The sequence below is a fragment of the Pristiophorus japonicus genome, chromosome 9 (assembly GCF_044704955.1).
Source record: "Pristiophorus japonicus isolate sPriJap1 chromosome 9, sPriJap1.hap1, whole genome shotgun sequence".
NCBI classification, from domain to species: domain Eukaryota; kingdom Metazoa; phylum Chordata; class Chondrichthyes; family Pristiophoridae; genus Pristiophorus; species Pristiophorus japonicus.
In genome coordinates this window covers 226,324,091-226,346,287 of record NC_091985.1, presented here as the reverse complement: position 1 = coordinate 226,346,287, position 22,197 = coordinate 226,324,091, and the positions used below count along the sequence as shown (strand labels likewise).

Here is a 22,197-nt window from a genome sequence, read left to right as displayed (position 1 = left end):
TTGTGGGGATCTGGAACTTGTTGACTGGAAGAGTGGCGGATGCAGAAACCCTCACCACTTTTAAGAGATGGTTGGATGGGCACTTAAAGTGCAGTAACCTTCAGGGTTATGGGCCTAGAGCTGGTAATTGGGATTAGACAGGATGACCTTTTGTTAGACGGAGCAGATATAATGGTAAGTACTGCAGGAATAGAATACGGCCAAGGTGATCTCCTGGACTAGTTTTGACCGCCTGGATGGGTCGGAGAGGAATTTTCCCAGATTTTCTTCTCCCTAAATTGGCCTGGGTTTTTATCTGGTTTTTGCCTCTCTCAGGAGATCACATGGCTCCGATTGGGGTGGAGTATAGAAGGTTTCAGTTAAGGGGTGTCACAGTTGTGTGAGGCGGACTGGTTGGGTTGGGTGCTCTTTGCCTTTCTGTCAACATTCATTGTTCGTAAGTTTATATGTAACCTTCAGGTCTGCTGACCGAGGGCCGTGCGGCTCTTTGTTGGCCGGCATGGACACGCTGGGCCGAAATGGCCTACTTCTGCGCTGTAAATTTCAATACTTTTTCTATGTTTCACCACCCCAGGATGTCCCAAAGCCCTTTACAGCCAATCACGTACCTTTTAAGTGCAGTCGCTGGTGTAATGGAGGAAATGCAGCAACCAATTTGTGCACAGCAAGCTCCCACAAACAGCAATGTGATAATGACCAGAGAATCTGTTTTAGTGATGTTGGTTGAGCGATAAATGTTAGCCAGGACACCAGGAAAACTCCCACTTACTTTGAAATACCGTCATGGGATCATTTAAGCCCACTTGAGAGGTCAAATGGGGCCTCGGTTGAATGTCTCAAGTGAAAGGTGGCACCTCTGACAGTGCAGTGCTCCCTCTGTACTGCATTGGAACGTCTGCCTAAATTTTATGCTCCAGGCTCTGGAGGTGGACTTGATCCCACAATGTACTGACTCAGAGATTAGACTGCTACCACTGAGCCACGACCAACACATAATTACTCTGGATTATTTCAGTTCTCTTTCCGTCGGTTACTCTCATGGACAAGTCCGAGCTTCCCATAATTTTCACAGTATATCTCCCAGCCTTGGGATCAGGGAAGATATTGGTAACATGCCCGAGTACCTGCCCTGGGAGTCTTTGATGGGACAGTGTAGGGAGATCTTTATTCTGTATTTAACCAGTGCAGTATCTGGCCTGGGAGAGTGTAGAGGAAGCTTTACTCTGTATCTTACCTGTGCTGTAGCATCCCTGGGAGTGTTTGATGGGGCAGTGTAGAGGGAGCTTTACTCGTTATCTAACCCGTGCTGTACCTGCCCTGGGAGTGTTTCATGGGACAGTGTAGAGGGAGCTTTACTTTCGATCTAACCCACGCAGTACCTGCTCTGGGAGCGTTTGATCAGACAGTGTAGAGGGAGCTTTACTCTATATCTAAATCACGCTGTACTAGCCCTGGGAGTGTTTGATCGGACTGTATATAGGGTACACTGCTTTGGGTACTGTTGAGGGGGATGACTCATCAGGGGAGGGCAGCAGCAGCCAAGTTCATGGCACCGTGGCTGGCTCTGTTGCACAAGAGGGCAAGAAAAAGAGTGGGAGAGCGATAGTGATAGGGGATTCAATTGTAAGGGGAATAGATAGGCGTTTCTGCGGCCACAACTGAGACTCCAGGATGGTATGTTGCCTCCCTGGAGCAAGGGTCAAGGATGTCTCGGAGCGGGTGCAGGACATTCTAAAAAGGGAGGGAGAACAGCCAGTTGTCATGGTGCACATTGGTACCAACGACATAGGTTAAAAAAAGGGATGAGGTCCTACGAAACGAATTTAAGGAGCTAGGAGCTAAATTAAAAAGTAGGACCTCAAAAGTAGTAATCTTGGGATTGCTACCAGTGCCACGTGCTAGTCAGAGTAGGAATCGCAGGATAGTGCAGATGAATATGTGTCTTGAGCAGTGGTGCAGCAGGGAGGGATTCAAATTCCTGGGGCATTGGAACCGGTTCTGGGGGAACTGGGACCAGTACAAACTGGACGGACTGCACCTGGGCAGGACCGGAACCAATGTCCTAGGGGGAGTGTTTGCTAGTGCTGTTGGGGAGGAGTTAAACTAATATGGCAGGGGGATGGGAACCAATGCAGGGAGACAGAGGGAAACAAAAAGGAGGCAAAAGCAAAAGACAGAAAGGAGATGAGGAAAGGTGGAGGGCAGAGAAACCCAAGGCAAAGAACAAAAAGGGCCATTGTACAGCAAAATTCTAAAAGGACAAAGGGTGTTAAAAAAAAAGCCTGAAGGCTTTGTGTCTTAATGCAAGGAGTATCCGCAATAAGGTGGATGAATTAACTGCAAATAGATGTTAACAAATATGATGTGATTGGGATTACGGAGACGTGGCTCCAGAATGATCAGGGCTGGGAACTCAACATCCAGGGGTATTCAACATTCAGGAAAGATAGAATAAAAGGAAAAGGAGGTGGGGTAGCATTGCTGGTTAAGGAGGAAATTAAGGCAATAGTTCGGAAGGACATTAGCTTGGATGATGTGGAATCTATATGGGTAGAGCTGCAGAACACCAAAGGGCAAAAAACGTTAGTGGGAGTTGTGTACAGACTCCAAACAGTAGCAGTGATGTTGAGGAGGGCATCAAACATGAAATTAGGGGTGCGTGCAATAAAGGTGCAGCAGTTATAATGGGTGACTTTAATATGCACATAGATTGGGTTAACCAAACTGGAAGCAATATGGCGGAGGAGGATTTCCTGGAGTGCATAAGGGATGGTTTTTTAGACCAATATGTCGAGGAACCAACTAGAGGGGAGGCCATCTTGGGTTTGGTGTTGTGTAATGAGAGAGGAGTAATTAGCAATCTCGTTGTGCGAGGCCCCTTGGGGAAGAGTGACCATAATATGGCGGAATTCTGCATTAGGATGGAGAATGAAACAGTTAATTCAGAGACCATGGTCCAGAACTTAAAGAAGGGTAACTTTGAAGGTATGAGGCGTGAATTGGCTAGGATAGATTGGCGAATGATACTTAAGGGGTTGACAGTGGATGGGCAATGGCAGACATTTACAGACCGCATGGATGAACTACAACAATTGTACATTCCTGTCTGGCATAAAAATAAAAAAGGGAAGGTGGCTCAAACGTGGCTATCAAGGGAAATCAGGGATAGTATTAAAGTCAAGGAAGTGGCATACAAATTGGCCAGAAATAGCAGCGAACCTGGGGACTGGGAGAAATTTAGAACTCAGCAGAGGAGGACAAAGGGTTTGATTAGGGCAGGGAAAATGGAGTACGAGAAGAAGCTTGCAGGGAACATTAAGATGGATTGCAAAAGTTTCTATAGATATGTAAAGAGAAAAAGGTTAGTAAAGACAAACGTAGGTCCCCTGCAGTCAGAATCAGGGGAAGTCATTAACGGGGAACAAAGAAATGGCGGACCAATTGAACAAGTACTTTGGTTCGGTATTCACTAAGGAGGACACAAACAACCTTCCGGATATAAAAGGGGTCGGAAGGTCTAGCAAGGAGGAGGAACTGAGGGAAATCTTTATTAGTCGGGAAATTGTGTTGGGGAAATTGATGGGATTGAAGGCCGATAAATCCCCAGGGCCTGATGGACTGCATCCCAGAGTACTTAAGGAGGTGGCCTTGGAAATAGCGGATGCATTGACAGTCATTTTCCAACATTCCATTGATACTGGATCAGTTCCTATGGAGTGGAGGGTAGCCAATGTAACTTTTTAAAAAAGGAGGGAGAGAGATAGACCGGTCAGCATGACATCGGTAGTGGGTAAAATGATGGAATCAATTATTAAGGATGTCATAGCAGTGCATTTGGAAAGAGGTGACATGATAGGTCCAAGTCAGCATGGATTTGTGAAAGGGAAATCATGCTTGACAAATCTTGAATTTTTTGAGGATGTTTCCAGTAGAGTGGACAAGAGAGAACCAGTTGATGTGGTATATTTGGACTTTCAGAAGGCTTTTGACAAGGTCCCACACAAGAGATTAATGTGCAAAGTTAAAGCACATGGGATTGGGGGTCGTGTGCTGACATGGATTGAGAACTGGTTGTCAGACAGGAAGGAAAGAGTAGGAGTAAATGGGGACTTTTCAGAATGGCAGGCAGTGACTAGTGGGGTACCGCAAGGTTCTGTGCTGGGGCCCCAGCTGTTTACACTATACACTAATGATTTAGACGAGGGAATTAAATGTAATATCTCCAAATTTGCGGATGACACTAAGTTGGGTGGCAGTGTGAGCTGCGAGGAGGATGCTATGAGGCTGCAGAGTGACTTGGATAGGTTAGGTGAGTGGGAAAATGCATGGCAGATGAAGTATAATGTTGATAAATGTGAGGTTATCCACTTTGGTGGTAAAAACAGAGAGACAGACTATTATCTGAATGGTGACAGATTAGGAAAAGGGGAGGTGCAAAGAGACCTGGGTGTCATGGTACATCAGTCATTGAAGGTTGGCATGCAGGTACAGCAGGCGGTTACGAAATCAAATGGCATGTTGGCCTTCATAGCGAGGGGATTTGAGTACAGGGGCAGGGAGGTGTTGCTACAGTTGTACAGGGCCTTGGTGAGACCACACCTGGAGTATTGTGTACAGTTTTGGTCACCTTACTTAAGGAAGAATATACTGGCCATGGAGGGGGTACAGAGACGATTCACTAGGCTGATTCCGGAGATGAGGGGGTTACCTTATGATGATAGATTGAGTAGACTGAGTCTTTACTCGTTGGAGTTCAGAAGGATGAGGGGTGATCTTATAGAAACATTTAAAATAATGAAAGGGATAGACAAGATAGAGGCAGAGAGGTTGTTTCCACTGGTCGGGGAGACTAGAACTAGGGGGCACAGCCTTAAAATACGGGGGAGCCAATTTAAAACCAAGTTGAGAAGGAATTTCTTCTCCCAGAGGGTTGTGAATCTGTGGAATTCTCTGCCCAAGGAAGCAGTTAAGGCTAGCTCATTGAATGTATTCAAATCACAGATAGATAGATTTTTAACCAATAAGGGAATTAAGGGTTACGGGGAGCGGGTGGGTAAGTGGAGCTGAGTCCACGGCCAGATCAGCCATGATCTTGTTGATTGGCGGAGCAGGCTCGAGGGGCTAGATGGCCTACTCCTGTTCCTAATTCTTATGCCCTTATGTTATGTTCTTATGTTCTATCATTATGGTCACTCTTCCCCAAAAGGCTCCTTTACTATAAGGTTATTAATTAACCCTTTCCCGTTACAAAGTGGTTGCAGAAAGCTATAGACAGGTTGACTGAGTGGACAAGGACATGACAAATGTAATACAATGTGGGGAAGTGTGAAGTTATCCACTTTGGTAAGAAAAGCAATATGTTTTGAATGATAGACTCTGAAATATTTGCATTCAGAAGGACCTGGGTATCCTTGTACATGAATCACAGAAAGTTAACATGTGGGTACAGCAAACAATTACGAAAGCAAATGGTGTGTTAGATTTTGTTGCAAAGGGATCAGAATATAAGAGTAAAGAAGTCTTACTGCAATTATACAGGGCATTGGTAAGGCCACACCTGGAGTACTGTGTACAGTTCTGGTCTCCTTACCCAAGGAAAGTAATACTTCTCACAGAGGAAGTGCAACCAAGATTCACTGGACTGGTTCCTAGGATAAGAGGATTGCCCTCTGAGGAGAGATTGAGTAGACAAGGCTTGAAGGGCCAAATTGCCTCCTCCAGTTATTACTTCTTGTATTCATACGCTCAACCATTGGAACACCCTCCCTAAACCTCTCCACCTCTCTTTCTTCCTTTAAGACGCTCCTTAAAACCTACCTCTTTGACCAAGCTTTTCGTCATTTGCCCTAATTTCTCCTTATTTGGCTCGGTGTCAGTTTTTTGGGGCAAAAAATACTGTGGCTCCATGGGTAGCACACTCACCTGAGTCACAAGGATGTGGGTTCAAAAGTCCCACTCCAGAAACCATGGCACATAAATCTAGGTTGACACTCCTGTGCCGTGCTGAGGGAATGCTGCATTGTCGGAGGTGCCGTCTTTTGGATGAGACGTTAAACCTCGGGTGGATGTAAAAAAAATCCCATGGCACGATGGATAAGAATAGCAAGGGAGTTATCCCCAGTGTCCTACTCAATAGCTATCCCTCAATCAACATCTCTGGGGGAAAAAAAATTATCACATTGCTGTTTGTGAGAGCTTGCTGTGCACAAATTGGCTGCCGCATTTCCCACATTACAACAGTGACTACACTCCAAAAGTTCTTCATTGGCTGTAATGGGTTTGAGACGTCCAGTGGTCCTGAAAGATGCTATATAATTACAAGTTGTTGTTTATTTCCCGGTCACTGGGACCCTGAAGTCCTGCCCACTCTGTTCCTGCACCAAGATGGCCTCGCAGGCGCCGTCATCCAGGCCTGTCCCCACGGATAAAGCCATCAGCAAGATGGCGGCCACTGACCCTGCTCTCCCGGGCATGTCCCCGCAGTGCAGACACTGGGCTTGAGGCCTTCACCGGGTGATGAGGAAGCTTCCCAGCCCACAGTCTGGGCTGAGGCCGGTGTCCGATAAAAGCAGAATCAGTGAGTTTCTCAGAGCGGGAGAGGAGATGGGGAGAGAATAAAGGGACAGTCCTCCCGTCCGGGTCCCCGGCCCAGTTTCCACAGTTTGGCAGCGCGCTCGAGGGACACGTGACCCGGGCATACGGCCTGATTGACGGGAGCTTCCGACCAATGGGGAGTGAGCGGGACGGGGCTGGAGAAGCGAGCCGGAGGTGGGTCCTCCAACCAGTCGGGGAGTGCAGTCACTTGTTCAGGGCCTGGGGCCAGAGGAGGCTGTGGGCCCTTATTGGACACAAGGCTCTGGGGATCAGAACCCACTGGCTCACATTTTAATACAGACTTTAAAATTCATCAATAAAAGGGACAGCGTCTCTAATTTTGTTGTGGGACTAGAAATAGGAGCAGTAGTAGGCCATTTGGCCCTTCGAGTCTGCACCGCCATTCAGTATGATCATGGCTGATCCTCTATCTCAACACCATATTCCCGCTTTTTCGTCATAACCATTTGATGCCTTTTGCGTATAGAAATCTATCTATCTCCCTCTTAAATATGTTCAGTGACTTGGCCTCCACAGCCTTCTGTGGTAGAGAATTCCACAGGTTCACCACCCTCTGAGTGAAAACATTTCTCCTCGTTTCAGTCCTAAATTTCCTACCCCGTATCCTGAAGCTGTGACCTTGTTCTAGACTTCCCAGCCAGGGGAAATATCCTCCCCGCAACCAGTCTGTCCAATCCAGTCAGAATTTTACATGTTTCAATGAGATGTCCTCTCACTCTTTTTAAACTCTAGTGAATACAGGCCTAGTCGACCCAATCTCTCCTCATAGGACAGTCCTGCCATCCCAGGAATTAGTCTAGTGAACCTTCGCATGCGCTCCCTCTATGGCAAGTATATCCTTTCTTAGGTAAGTACCCAAAACTGCACACAATACTCCAGGTGCGGTCTCACCAAGGCCCTGTATAACTGTAGTAAGACATCCTTGCTCCTGTACTCAAATTCTCTTGCGATGAAGGCCAACATACCATTTGCCTTCCTAACTGCTTGTTTGCTTTCAATGAGTGCAGTACAAGGACACCCAGGTCCCTCTACATCCACACTTCCCAAGCCATCACCATTTAAATAATACTTTGTCCTTATGTTTTTCCTACCAAAGTGGGACAGACTGTATCTCCCCCTCTCCTCCACACAGGAGTTTGTGGTAGTTAAAGGAACAGCAGTTCTCCTCCTTCTGTCAGTTTGGAATTAACTTTATCCCAGATTACATGCTGTAGAGTTTACCAACTGCTCCTCGAGTCTTGGTTTTGACCTTCCAGAATTCTTGAGGTTTTAGACCGGTCCCCGGGGATAGTTTGGAACAGAGGAGGCTGAGGGTAGACCTAATTAAGGTGTATAAAATTATGAGGGGCCGAGATAGAGTGGATAGGAAGGACCTATTTCCGTTAGAGGGGTCAACAACTAGGGGGCATAGATTTAATTGGTCAGAGATTTTGAGGAGAATTTTTTTCACCCAGAGCATGGTGGGGGTCTGGAACTCACTGCCTGAAAGGGTGGTAGAGGCAGAAACCCTCATAGCATTAAAGCGTACCTGGATATCCACTTGAAGTGTGGTAAACTACAAAGCTACGGCCCAAGAGCTGTAAAGTGGGATTAGGCTGAATAGCTCTTTGTCAGCCGGCACAGACACGATGGGCTGAATGGCCAGCCTACTTCTGTGCTGTCATTTTCTATGATCAGAAGGTGGTAAATGTAACCCCGCTGTTCAAGAAAGGAGGGGAGAGAAAACAAGGAACCATTGGCCAGTTAGCCTCACATCAGTGGTATGTGCAACGAAAGATTCACAAAGATTTAACCAGTACTGAGAGGATAAACTGATCAGGAAACGTTGAACAGGCTGGAGGCTCGATATTCTAGATAAGAGAAGGCTGAGGGGTGGCCTGATGGCGGTCAGTAAGATTATGAGAGGGTTTCAGCGTAGCTGTAGAGAAACATAGAAAATAAGTGTAGGAGTAGGCCATTCGGCCCTTCAAGCCTGCACCAGCATTCAATAAGATCGTGGCTGATCATTCACCTCAGTACCCCTTTCCTGCTTTCTCTCCATACCCCTTGATCCCTTTAGCCGTAAGGGCCATATCTAACTCCCTCTTGAATATATCCAATGAACTGGCATCAACAACTCTCTGCGGCAGGGAATTCCACAGTTGTTGGAATTCCAACAACTCTGAGTGAAGAAGTTTCTCCTCATCTCGGTCCTAAATGGCTTACCCCTTATCCTTAGACTGTGTCCCCTGGTTCTGGACTTCCCCAACAACGGGAACATTCTTCCTGCATCTAACCTGTCCAGTCCCGTCAGAATTTTATGTTTCGATGAGATCCCCTCTCATCCTTCTAAACTCCAGTGAATACAGGCCCAGTCGATCCAGTCTCTCCTCCTATGTCAGTTTCCACTTTTGGGGGAGACCAGAAGGCCGTAAATAGAAGATGTAAGAGTGAGAAATAGCACCAGAGTAAAGAATAGTTCAGGAATAGGAGGGATCAGATGGGGCAAAAGCGAGGCAGACTAAGATGGATTTGCAGTGTATGTGACTCGATGACTTGGATGTGGGTGTTCAGGGCACAACTTCAAAATTTGCAGATGACACAAAACTTGGAAGTAGAGTGAACAATGAGGAGGATAGTGATAGACTTCAGGAAGACATAGACAGGCTGGTGAAATGGGCGGACACGTGGCAGATGAAATTTAATGCAGAAAAATGCAAAGTGATGCATGTTGGTCGAAAGAATGGAGGTGAGGAAATATAAACTAAAGGGTACAATCCAAAAGGGGATGCATGAACAGAGAGACCATGGGGTATATGTGCACAAATCGTTGAAGGTGGTAGGGCAGCTTGAGAAAGCGGTTAAAGACGCTTACGGGATCCTGGGCTTCATGAATAGAGGTATAGAGTACAAAAGCATAGAAATTATGATGAACCTGTATAAAACACTGATTCGGCCCCAACTGGAGTATTGTGTCCAATTCTGGGCACCGCACTTTAGGAAGAATGTGAAGGCCTTAGAGAAGGTGCAGAAATGATTTACGAGAATGGTTCCAGGAATGATGGACTTCAGTTACATAAACTATTTTTTCATAGCAAGTCGTCATGATCTGGAACACAGTGCCTGAAAGGGCGGTGGAAACAGATTTAACAGCAGCTTTCAAAAGGGAACTGGATAAATACTTGAAGGAAAACAAATGCAGGACTATGGGTCAAGAGTGGAGCAGTGGGACTGACTGGATTGCTCTACACAATATGCGGCGGAGACTGGATTGACCAAATGGCCGCCTCCTGTGCTATTCTATGATTCCATGGAAACAGAGACAATGTCCCTTTAAATATCTAGGTGTTACGCTGAGGTAAGGAGACACAATGTCCCTTTAATTACAAAAGAGAAGACAGAAAGGTGGCAGTCTCGTTAACTGCTGCAAATACTCAGAATAGGATGGGGCAGTCGATGTCACTTTAATGGGGGCCGTGCATGGATGTGATCAAAGGCATCGGAATCTGGAATCGACCCACCGCAGTCACAGTGTGGACACTGGTGTGTCAGTGGATAAGATACACCAGGGAATCCTTTTCCACACACTGAGATTGACTCTAATGATCCGGAGAACCAGGGTTTCAGATACCAGATAATCAAACTCACAGGAACACAAATTGTCTTTCCAGAGTTTATTAAGAGCGCTGCATAACACAGATCGGGTAACAATTCCCTCAATCTGGAGTACAGTGTGTTCGCGCGCCATCTTCTCCAATCTGTTCCAACTGACAATTTGGCAGGTGGAGTATAATGTTGGAAAGTGTGAGGTTATGCACTTTGGCAGAAAAAAAAATGAAAAACAAGTTGTTATTTAAATGGAGAAAAATTGCAAGGTGCTGCAGTACAGCAGGAGCTGGGGTTCCTGGTGCATGAAACACAAAACGTTAGCATGCAGGTACAGCAAGTGATCAGGAACCCAAATGGAATGCTGGACTTTATTGCAAGGAGGAAGGAATAGAAAAGTAAGGAAGTCCTGCTACAACTGTATAGGGCGTTGGTAAGACCACACCTGGAGTACTGCGCACAGTTTTGGTCTGGACTTGTCTCCATTCCCATGCCTAGGGGATTGCTACAACAGACGGGAGGGGAACCAGGGAGTGAACCTGAAGGTGCTGACTCTGGCTGGGGTTCAGTTCTGCACTCATTGGTTCCCCTCTTTCTCCTGTCCTGTAGGTACTGACTCTGGCTGGGTTCAGTTCTACACTCTCTGATTCCCCTCCCTTTCCTCCCCTGTAGGTGCTAACTCTGGCTGGGTTCCGATATAGACTCTCTGGTTAGAAACATAGAAAATAGGTGCAGGAGTAGGCCATTCGGCCCTTCTAGCCTGCACCGCCATTCAATGAGTTCATGGTTGAATATGCAACTTCAGTACCCCCTTCTCGCCATACCCCTTGATCCCCCTAGTAGTAAGGACTTCATCTAACTCCCTTTTGAATATATTTAGTGAATTGGCCACAACAACGTTCTGTGGTAGAGAATTCCACAGGTTCACCACTCTCTGGGTGAAGAAGTTTCTCCTCATCTCAGTCCTAAATGGCTTACCCCTCCCTCTCCTCCCCTGAATGTGGGTAGACTCTGGCTGGGTTCAGTTCTGCATTCACTGGTTCCCCTCCCTCTCCTCCCCTGAAGGTGCTGACTCTGGCTGGGTTCAGATATAGACTCTCTGGTTGCCCTGCCCGCTCCCCATGGCCCCTTATTCCCTTATCGTTTAAGAAACTGTCTATTTCTGTCTTAAATGTATTCAATGTCCCAGCTTCCACAGCTCTCTGAGGCAGCGAATTCGACAGATCCACAACCCTCTGAGAAGAAATTTCTCCTCATCTTGTTTTAAATAGGCGGCCCCTTATTCTAAGTTCATGCCCTCTAGTTCTAGTCTCCCCCATCAATGTAAACATCCTCCCGCATCCACCTTGTCAAGCCCCCTCATAATCTTATACGTTTCGATAAGATCACCTCTCATTCTTCTGAATTCCAATGAGTAGAGGCCCAACTTACTCAAACTTTCTTAATAAGTCAACCCCCTCATCTCTGGAATCAACCTAGTGAACCTTCAAAGCAAGTATATTCTTTCATAATTATGGAAACCAAAACTGCACACAGTATTCCAGGTGTGGCCTCACCAACACCTTGTTCAACTGTAGCAAGACTTCACTGCTTTTATACTCCATCCCCTTTGCAAGATTCCATTGGCCTTCCTGATCACTTGCTGTACCTGCATACTAACCTTTTGTCTTTCATGCACAAGTACCCCCAGGTCCTGCTGTACTGCAGCACTTTGCAATCTTTCTTCATTTAAATAATAACTTGCTCTTTGATTTTTTTCTGCCGAAGTGCATGACCTCACACTTTCCAACATTATATTCCATCTGCCAAATTTTTGCCCACTCACTTAGCCTGTCTATGTCCTTTTGCAAATTTTTTGTGTCCGCCTCACACATTGCGTTTCCTCCCATCTTTGTATCGTCGGCAAACGTGGCTATGTTACACTCAGTCCCTTCTTCCAAGTCGTTAATATAGATTGTAAATAGTTGGCATCCCAGCACTGATTCCTGGGGCACCCCACTAGTTACTGATTGCCAATCCGAGAATGAACCATTTATCCTGACTCTCTGTTTTCTGTTAGTTAGCCAATCCTCTATCCATGTTAATATATTACCCACAATCCCGTGAACTCTTATCCCCTCCCTCTCTTCCCGTGAAGGTGCTGACTCTGGCTGGGTTCAGTTCTACACTCACTGGTTCCCCTCTCCTAACCAGAAGGTGCTGGCTCTGGCTGGGTTCAGTTCAATACTCACTATGCTGAATGGTATATACTTTAATGCAAGGATTATATCGTATAAGGCGGATGAGCTAAGAGCACAGGTAGACACTTGGGAGTATGACATTATAGCCATTACAGAAACATGGCTGAAAGAGGGGCAGGTTTGGCAGCTCAATGTTCCTGATTACAGGATTTTTAGACAAGATAGAGAGAGGGGTAAAAGTGGGGAGGGGGTGGGGTGCGCGTTGCGGTACTGATAAAAGAAACTATTACAGCAGTGAGGAGGGATGATATGTTGGAGGGATCATCAAATGAGGCCATATGGGTCGAATTGAAAAATAAAAAAGGGGCAATCACACTGCTGGGTGTGTATTATAGACTCCCAAACAGTGGGAGGGAAATAGAGGAGCAAATATGTAGGCAAATTGCTGTGAAGTCCAAAAACCATAGGATAGTAATAGTAAGGGATTTTAACTATCCAAATATTGATTGGGACAAATTTAGTGTGATGGGTATAGAGGGTGCGGAATTCTTGAAATGCATTCAAGAGAACTTTTTTAGTCAGTATTTAGCAAGCCCAACACGAGAGGGGGCGGTTTTGGGGAATGAAGCTGGGCAGGTTGAAGGGGTATTAGTGGGAGAGCACTTGGGTGCCAGTGACCATAATTCAGTCAAATTCAAGTTGGTTATGAATAAGGACAAGAGTAGGCCTGGAATAAAAGTTCCGAATTGGGGAAAAGCTAATTTTGCTAAGTTAAGGAGTGATTTGGCCATAGTGGACTGGAAACAGCTACTTGTGGGTAAATCAGTGTCGGAACAGTGGGAGGCATTCAAGGAGGAGATCCGGAAGGCTCAGGCCGAACATGTGCCCTTAAATAAAAAGGCTGGGAAAAATAATTCTAGAGCCCCCTGGATGTCTCGGGACTTACAGGAGAGGATTAAGAAAAAAGGGACGCTTATGTCATATACCAACAGCTAAATACTATAGAATCTTTAGAGGAATATAGAAAGTTAAGAAGCAAAATTAAAAAGGATATTAGAAATGCGAAGAGAGAGCACGGGAAATTCTTGGTCAGTAAAATTAAGAAAAACCCTAAGATGTTCTATAAATATATTAAGCGTAAGAGGGTAACAAAAGAAAGGGTAGGGCCTATTAGAGACAAGGAGGGTAATCTTCGTGTGGAGGCATAAGATGTTGATGGGGTTTCCACTTTGCATCTGTTTTCACAAAGGAAAGGGGAAATGCAAATACTGCTATTGAGGAAGAGTGCGATATTCTGGATGAAATAAATATAGTGAGAGAGGAAGTATTAAGGGGTTTAGCAGCTTTGAAAGTAGATAAGTCCCCAGGCCTGGATGAAATGCATCCCAGGCTGTTGACCAAAGTAAAGGAGGAAATAGCAGAGGCCTTGACCATCATTTTCCAGTCCTCTTTGGATCTGGGCATGGTGCCGGAGGATTGAAGTACTGCTAATGTAGTACCCTTGTTTAAGAAGGGAGAAAGGAATAGGCCGAGTAATTACAGGCCTGTCAGCCTAACCTCAGTGGTGGGAAAATTATTGTAAAAAATTATGAAAGACAAGATAAATCTACATTTGGAAAGGCAAGGATTAATTAGAGACAGTCAGCACGGATTTGTTAAGGGATGACTAACCCGATTGAATTTTTTGAGGAGGGTAACCAAGAGGGTCGATGAGGGTAGTGCGTACAATATAGTGTATATGGACTTTAGCAAAGCTTTTGATAATGTTCCACATGGTAGACTAGTCATGAAGGTTAAAGCCCATGGGATACAGGGCAAAGTAGCAAGTTGGATCCAAAATTGGCTTGGAGGTAGGAAGCAAAGGGTAATGATTGATGGATGTTTTTGTGACTGGAAGGATGTGTGGGGTTCCACAGGGCTCAGTACTGGGTACCTGGCTTTTTGTGGTATATATCAACGATTTAGATTTGAATATAGGGAGTATGATTAAAACATTTACAGATGCTAAAATTGGCTGTGTGGTTGATAATGAAGAGGAAAGTCACGGGCTGCAGGAAGATATCAATCTACTGGTCAAGTGGGCAGTGCAGTGGCAAATGGAATTTAATTCAGAGAAGTGTGAGGTGATGCACTTTGGAAGGGCTAATAAGTAAAAGATATACACATTAAGCGGTAGGCCACTTAATAGTGTAGATGAACAAAGGGACCTTGGAGTGCTTGTCCACAGATCCTTAAAAGTAGCAGGCCAGGTGGATAAGGTAGTTAAGAAGCCATACGGAATGCTTGCCTTTATTGGCCAAGGCATAGAATAGGGTAAGAGCAGGGAGGTTATGCTTAAATTGTATAATACTTTGGTTATGCCACAGCTGGAGTACTGCGTGCAGTTCTGGTCGCCATATTATAGGAAGGACGTGATTGCACTGGGATGCTGCCTGGAATGGAGAATCTTAGTTAGGAAGACAGATTGAACAGGCTGGGTTTGTTCTCAATGGAACAGAGGAGACCTCAATGAGGTGTACAAAATATTGAGGGGCCTGGACCTAGTGGATAGTAAGGGCCTATTTCCATTGGTGGAGGGGCCTATTATGAGGGACATATTTTTAAAGTGGTTGGTGGAAGGTTTAGAAGGGATTTGAGGGGGGGCTTCTTTACGCAGAGGGTTGTGGGGATCTGGAACTCGCTGCCTGGAAGAGTGGTGGATGCAGAAATCCTCACCACTTTTAAGAGATGGTTGGATGGGCACTTAAAGTGCCGTAACCTGCAGGGTTATGCATCTAGAGCTGGTAAGTGGGATTAGACTGGATGACCTTTTGCTGGACGGAGAAGTTATAATTGTAAGTACTGCAGGGAATAGAATACGGCCAGGGTGATCTCCTGGACTAGTTTCGATTACTCGGATGGGTCAGAGAGGAATTTTCCCAGATTTATTCTCTCTAAATTGGCCTGGGTTTTTATCTGGTTTTTGCCTCTCCCAGGAGATCACATGGCTCCGGTTGGGGTGGAGTGTAGAATGTTTCCGTATAAGGGGTGTTGCAGTTGTGTGAGGCGGACTGGTTGGGCTAGGTGCTCTTTGTCTTTCCGTCATTGTTCATAGGTTTATATATAATCTTTAGGGCTGTTGACCAAGGGCTTTGCGGCTCTTTGTCATCCGGCATGGACACGATGGGCCGAAATGGCCTACTTCTACGCTGTAAATTTCTGTGTTTCACTGGTTCCTCGCCCTCTCCCTCTCCCCTACCAGGAAGGTGCTGACTCTAACTGGGTTCAGTTCTACACTCACTGGTGCCCCTCCCCTGAAGATGCCTACTCTGTCTGGGTTCAGTTCTAGACACTGACATCATTCACTTTGTTCCTGCACCAAGATGGCCACGCATGCGCTGTGCTACTGAATCAAGATGGTGGAGCACTGAACCTGCTGTCCTGCACCACGATGGCCACCGTTAGAAACATAGAAATATAGAAAATAGGTGCAGGAGTAGGCCATTCGGCCCTTCTAGCCTGCACCGCCATTCAATGAGTTCATGGCTGAACATTCAACTTCAGTACCCCATTCCTGGTTTCTCGCCATACCCCTTGATCCCCCTAGTAGTAAGGACTTCATCTAACTCCTTTTTGAATATATTTAGTGAATTGGCCTCAACAACTTTCTGTGGTAGAGAATTCCACAGGTTCACCACTCTCTGGGTGAAGAAGTTCCTCCGCATCTCGGTCCTAAATGGCTTACCCCTTATCCTTAGTCTGTGACCTCTGGTTCTGGACTTCCCCAACATTGGGAACATTCTTCCTGCATCTAACCTGTCTAACCCCGTCAGAATTTTAAATGTTTCTATGAGGTCCCCTCTCATTCTTCTGAACTCCAGTGAATACAAGCCCAGTTGATCCAGTCTTTCTTGATAGGTCAGTCCCGCCAGCCTGGGCCTGTGACCGGGAGAAAGCCCCGAAGCAGCAACCGCCGATATTCCAGTTATTATTCCGGGCTTGCAGTGGGCACCAGTTGTTTATGAAGCTTCCCTGGCTCTCCGCTCGTCCATGGATGATCAGCCATGATCTTGTTGAATGGCCTACTCCTGCACCTATTTTCTATGTTTCTATTACTCCGTTCTGCTGAAAAGGACACTTCTGAGGAGCCTGTACAAAATGTATCTCCTCCGTCATTATACGCACCGCTCATGCTTCAAACTCAGCCAAGGCCCGCGCACTGAGCTGCTGTAGTTTGGTTGCGGCACATTCTCCCCTACAGGGCATGCTGCGTACATAAGGCCATGAGAAATAGGAGCAGGAGTGAGCTACCCGGACCCCCAGAACCTGCTCCCCATTCAATAAGATCATGGCTGGTCTGATCATAGACTCAGCTCCACTTCCCTGTGCGCTCCCCAGAACTCTCTACTCCCTTATCGCTCAAAAATATGTATCTCCGCCTTAAGTATATTCAATGACCCAGCCTCCATGGCTCTCTGGGGCAATAGAGGCCCAACCTACTCGACCTTTCCTTATAAGTCCTCATCTCTGGAATCAACCTAGTGAACCTTCTCTGAACTGTCTTCAAAGCAAGTATATCCTTTCGTAAATATGGAAACCAAAACTGCACGCAGTATTCCAGGTGTGGCCTCACCAATACCCCGTATTGCTGTAGCAGGACTTCCCTGCCTTTTATACTCTATCCTCTTTGCAATAAAGGCCAAGATTCCATTGGCATTCCTGATCACTTGCTGTACCTGCATACTATCCTTTTGTGTTTCATGCACAAGTACCCCCAGGTTCCGCTGTACTGCCGCACTTTGCAATCTTTCTCCATTTAAATAATAACTTGCTCATTGATTTTTTTTTTCTGTCAATGTGCATGACCTCACACTTTCCAACATTATACTCCCATCTGCCAAATTTTTGCCACTCACTCAGCCTGTCTATGTCCATTTGCAGATTTTTTGTGTCCTCCTCGCACATTGCTTTTCCTCCCATTTTTGTATCGTCAGCAAACTTGGCTACGTTACACTCGGTCCCTTCTTCCAAGTCATTAATATAGATTGTAAATAGTTGGGGTCCCAGCATTGATCCTGCGACACCCCACTAATTACTGATTGCCAACCCGAGAATGAACCATTTATCCCGACTCTGTTTTCTATTAGTTAGCCAATCCTCTATCCATGATGATATATTACCCCCAACCTGTGAACTTTTATCTTGTGCAGTAACTTTATATGTGACACCTTGTCAAATGCCTTCTGGAAGTCCAAATACACCACATCCACTGGTTCCCCTTTATCCACTCTGTTGGTTACATCCTCAAAGAATTCCAGCAAATTTGTCAAACATGATAAAACCATGCTGACTCTGCTTGATCGAATCATGCTTTTCCAAATGTCCTGCTACTGCTTTAATAATGAACTCCAGCATTTTCCCAACCACAGATGTTAAGCTAACTGGTCTATAGTTTCCTGCTTTTTGTCTGCCTCCTTTTTTAAATAGGGGCGTTACATTTGTGGTTTTCCAATCTGCTGGGACCGCCCCAGAATCCAGGGAATTTTGGTAGATTACAACCAATGCATCCACTATCCCTGCCGCTACTTCTCAAGACCCTTGGATGTAAGGCATCAGGTCCAGGGGATTTATCTGCCTTTTGTCCCATTATCTTACCTAGTATCCCCTCCTTTGTGATTGTGTTAAGTTCCCCCCATAGCCCCTAGACCTATCCACTGTTGGGATATTTTTTAGTGTCCTCAACCATAAAGACTGATACAAAATATTTGTTCAGAGTTTCTGCCATGTCCATGTTCCCAATCACTGATTCCCCGGTTTCATCCTCTTAGGGACCAACATTTGCTTTAACCACTCTTTTCCTTTTTATATACCTGTTGAAACTCTTGCTATCTGTTTTTATATTTCATGCTAGTTTACTTTCATAGTCTATCTTCCCAGATTTAATCACTATAGTCATTCTTTGCTGGCTTTTAAAAGCTTCCCAATCTTCTGTCTTCCCACTGGTTTTGGCCACTTTGCATGCTCTTGTTTTTAATTGGATACCGTCTTTTAATTCTTTAGTTAGCCACGGATGGCTATCTTTGATGGCTATCTTTTCTTTTACACCCTTTCCTCCTCACTGGAATATATTTTTCTTGAGAGTTGTGAAATATTTCCTTAAATGTATGCCACTGTTCATCAACCGTCCTACACTTTAATCTATTTTTCCAGTCCACTTTAGCCAAATCTGCCCTCATACCTTTGTAGTCTCCATCATTTAAGCTTAGTACGCTGGTTTGAGATCCAACTTTCTTGCCCTCCATCTGAATTTGAAATTCAACCATGCTATCTATGATCACTCATTCCAAGGGGATCCTTTACTAGGAGATTGTTTATTAATCCTGTCTCATTACACAGGACCAGATCTAAGATAGCCAGCACGTTAGAGGAGGAGAGGGAGGGGAAACCAGTGATTGTAGAATTAAACCCAGCCAGAGTCAACACCATCAGGGGAGGGAGAGGGAGGGGAACAAGTGAGTGCAGAACTGAACTCGGCCAGACCCAGCTCATTCAGGGGAGGAGAGGGAGAGGAACCAGTGAGTGTAGAACTGAACCCAGCCAGAGTCAGCACTTTCAGGAGAGGGAGAGGGAGAGGAACCAGTGAGTGTAGAACTGAACCCAGCCAGAGTCAGCACCTTCAGGGGAGGGGAACCAGTAAGTGTAGAACAGAACCCAGCCAGAGTCAGCACTTTCAGGAGAGGGAGAGGGAGAGGGAGAGGAACCAGTGAGTGTAGAACGGAACCCAGCCAGAGTCAGCACTTTCGGGAGAGGGAGAGGAACCAGTGAGTGTAGAATTGAACCCAGCCAGAGTCAGCGCCTTAAGGGGAGGAGAGGGAGGGGAACCAGTGAGTGTAGAACGGAACCCAGCCAGAGTCAACACCTGAAGGGGAGCAGAGGGAGGTGAACCAACGAATGCAGAACTAAGCCCAACCAGAATCACCACACTCAGGGGAGGAGAGGGAGGAGAACCAGAGAGTGTATATTGAATCCAGCCAGAGTCCACTCCTTTAGGAGAAGGAAGTGTACCAGTCAGTACAGAACTGAACTCAGCCAGAATTGGTGAAAACTGGGAATGGAGGAAAAACAGTCTAGAGATGTGCGATGGGTTTGAATTTCAGCACAGTAGGCAGGACAATGTGTGGGACAGGGATTTACAGCTTTGTAAGAACAAAAGAGGAAAGAATGTTCCATGGAAACTACATTTGTCTATTCTGAATTTCTGTCTTGTATTTACAGTGATAAGTTTTGTTATCTCCTTTTACAGTGTATTAGAAGGGAAGATTTTCAGACAGGAAACACAAACCCAACATCACGTCAAGATCTGACGGAGTCAATCGATTCATCAGGACCTGAATATCATCGGCCTTTGAAAGTGGAAGGAGAAATGTTTGTCTGTTCTGTCTGTGGGAAATCAGTGTGACTGGAGAAGCACCGAGACACACACACACACCCGAGTGAGACCGTTCCAGTGCACTGACTGTGGAAAGAACTTTAACCAGTTACACAGCCTGAAAAAACATCGCACCATTCACAGCGCGGAGAAACTATAAACGTGCTGTGTGCGTGGGCGAGGCTTCAACTGATCGTCCAACCATGGAGAGTCACAAGGATACCCGCATCATGGAGAAACCGTGGAAATGTGTTGACTGTGTGAAGGTTTTCAGATCACCGTCTGAGCTGGAAATTCATCGACGCAATCACACTGGGGAGAGGCCGTTCACCTGCCCCGAGTGTGGGAAGGGATTCACTCGGTCATCCCAACTTGTAACTCACCAGCGAGTGCATACTGGGGAAAGGCCGTTCACCTGCTCAGAGTGTGGGAAGGGATTCATTAATTCATCCAACCTTGTAGCTCACCAGCGAGTTCACACTGGGGAGAGGCCGTTTACTTGCTCTGAGTGTGGAAAGGGATTCACTACGTCATCCCACCTGCTGATACACCAGCGAGTTCACACTGGGGAGAGGCCGTTCACCTGCTCTGAGTGTGCGAAGGGATTCACTACATCATACCACCTACTGACACACCAGCGAGTTCACACTGGGGAGAGACCGTTCACCTGCTCGGAGTGTGGGAAGGGATTCACTTGTTCATTCACCCTGCTGATACACCAGCGAGTTCACACTGGGGAGAGGCCATTCACCTGCTCTGATTGTGGGAAGGGATTCACTTGTTCATCCCACCTGCTGACACACCAGCGAGTTCATACTGGGGAGAGGCCGTTTACCTGCTCTGAGTGTGGGAAGGGATTCACTCGGTCATCCAATCTGCTGAAACACCAACGAGTTCACACCGGGGAGAGGCCGTTCACCTGCTCTGTGTGTGGGAAGGGATTCACTCAATCATCCATCCTTCTGAAACACCAGCAAGTTCACACTGGGGAGAGACCGTTCACCTGCTCTGAGTGTGGGAAGGGATTCACTCAATCATCCACCCTGCTGACACACCAGCGAGTTCACAAGTGACTGCAGAGGTTAGAATCTGCTGTTATTGCTTCTGTTAGAAACATAGAAACATAGAAAATAGGTGCAGGAGTAGGCCATTCGGCCCTTCTAGCCTGCACCGCCATTCAATGAGTTCATGGCTGAACATGCAACTTCAGTACCCCATTCCTGCTTTCTCACCATACCCCTTGATTCCCCTAGTAGTAAGGACTTCATCTAACTCCTTTTTGAATATATTTAGTGAATTGGCCTCAACAACTTTCTGTGGTAGAGAATTCCACAGGTTCACCACTCTCTGGGTGAAGAAATTCCTCCTCATCTCAGTCCTAAATGGCTTCCCCCTTATCCTTAGACTGTGTCCCCTGGTTCTGGACTTCCCCAACATTGGGAACATTCTTCCTGCATCTAACCTGTCTAACCCCGTCAGAATTTTAAACGTTTCTATGAGGTCCCCTCTCATTCTTCTGAACTCCAGTGAATACAAGCCCAGTTGATCCAGTCTTTCTTGATAGGTCAGTCCCGCCATCCCGGGAATCAGTCTGGTGAACCTTCGCTGCACTCCCTCAATAGCAAGAATGTCCTTCCTCAGGTTAGGAGACCAAAACTGTACATAATACTCCAGGTGTGGCCTCACCAAGGCCCTGTACAATTGTAGCAACACCTCCCTGCCCTTGTACTCAAATCCCCTCGCTATGAAGGCCAACATGCCATTTGCTTTCTTAACCGCCTGCTGTACCTGCATGCCAACCTTCAATGACTGATGTACCATGACACCCAGGTCTCTTTGCACCTCCCCTTTTCCTAATCTGTCACCATTCAGATAATAGTCTGTCTCTCTGTTTTTACCACCAAAGTGGATAACCTCACATTTATCCACATTATACTTCATCTGCCATGCATTTGCCCACTCACCTAACCTATCCAAGTCGCTCTGCAGCCTCATAGAATCCTCCTTGCAGCTCACACTGCCACCCAACTTAGTGTCATCCGCAAATTTGGAGATACTACATTAAATCCCCTCGTCTAAATCATTAATGTACAGTGTAAACAGCTGGGGCCCCAGCACAGAACCTTGCGGTACCCCACTAGTCACTGCCTGCCATTCTGAAAAGTCCCCATTTACTCCTACTCTTTGCTTCCTGTCTGACAACCAGTTCTCAATCCATGTCAGCACACTACCCCCAATCCCATGTGCTTTAACTTTGCACATTAATCTCTTGTGTGGGACCTTGTCGAAAGCCTTCTGAAAGTCCAAATATACCACATCAACTGGTTCTTCCTTGTCCACTCTACTGGAAACATCCTCAAAAAATTCCAGAAGATTTGTCAAGCATGATTTCCCTTTCACAAATCCATG

The 22,197-nt window shown here is 46.1% G+C and overlaps 1 protein-coding gene across 1 annotated transcript in view; it reads left to right on the top strand.

Moving 5' to 3' along the window:
- LOC139273825 (oocyte zinc finger protein XlCOF7.1-like) overlaps positions 1 to 22,197 on the top strand; it is a 47,332-nt gene that overhangs the window by 4,279 nt on the left and 20,856 nt on the right. Inside the window, exon 2 of the mRNA XM_070890905.1 lies at positions 19,663 to 20,849. Within this exon, the coding sequence (XP_070747006.1) occupies positions 19,992 to 20,849 (858 nt within the window). The 5' untranslated portion in view covers positions 19,663 to 19,991. The remainder of the gene's footprint in view (positions 1 to 19,662; positions 20,850 to 22,197) is intronic.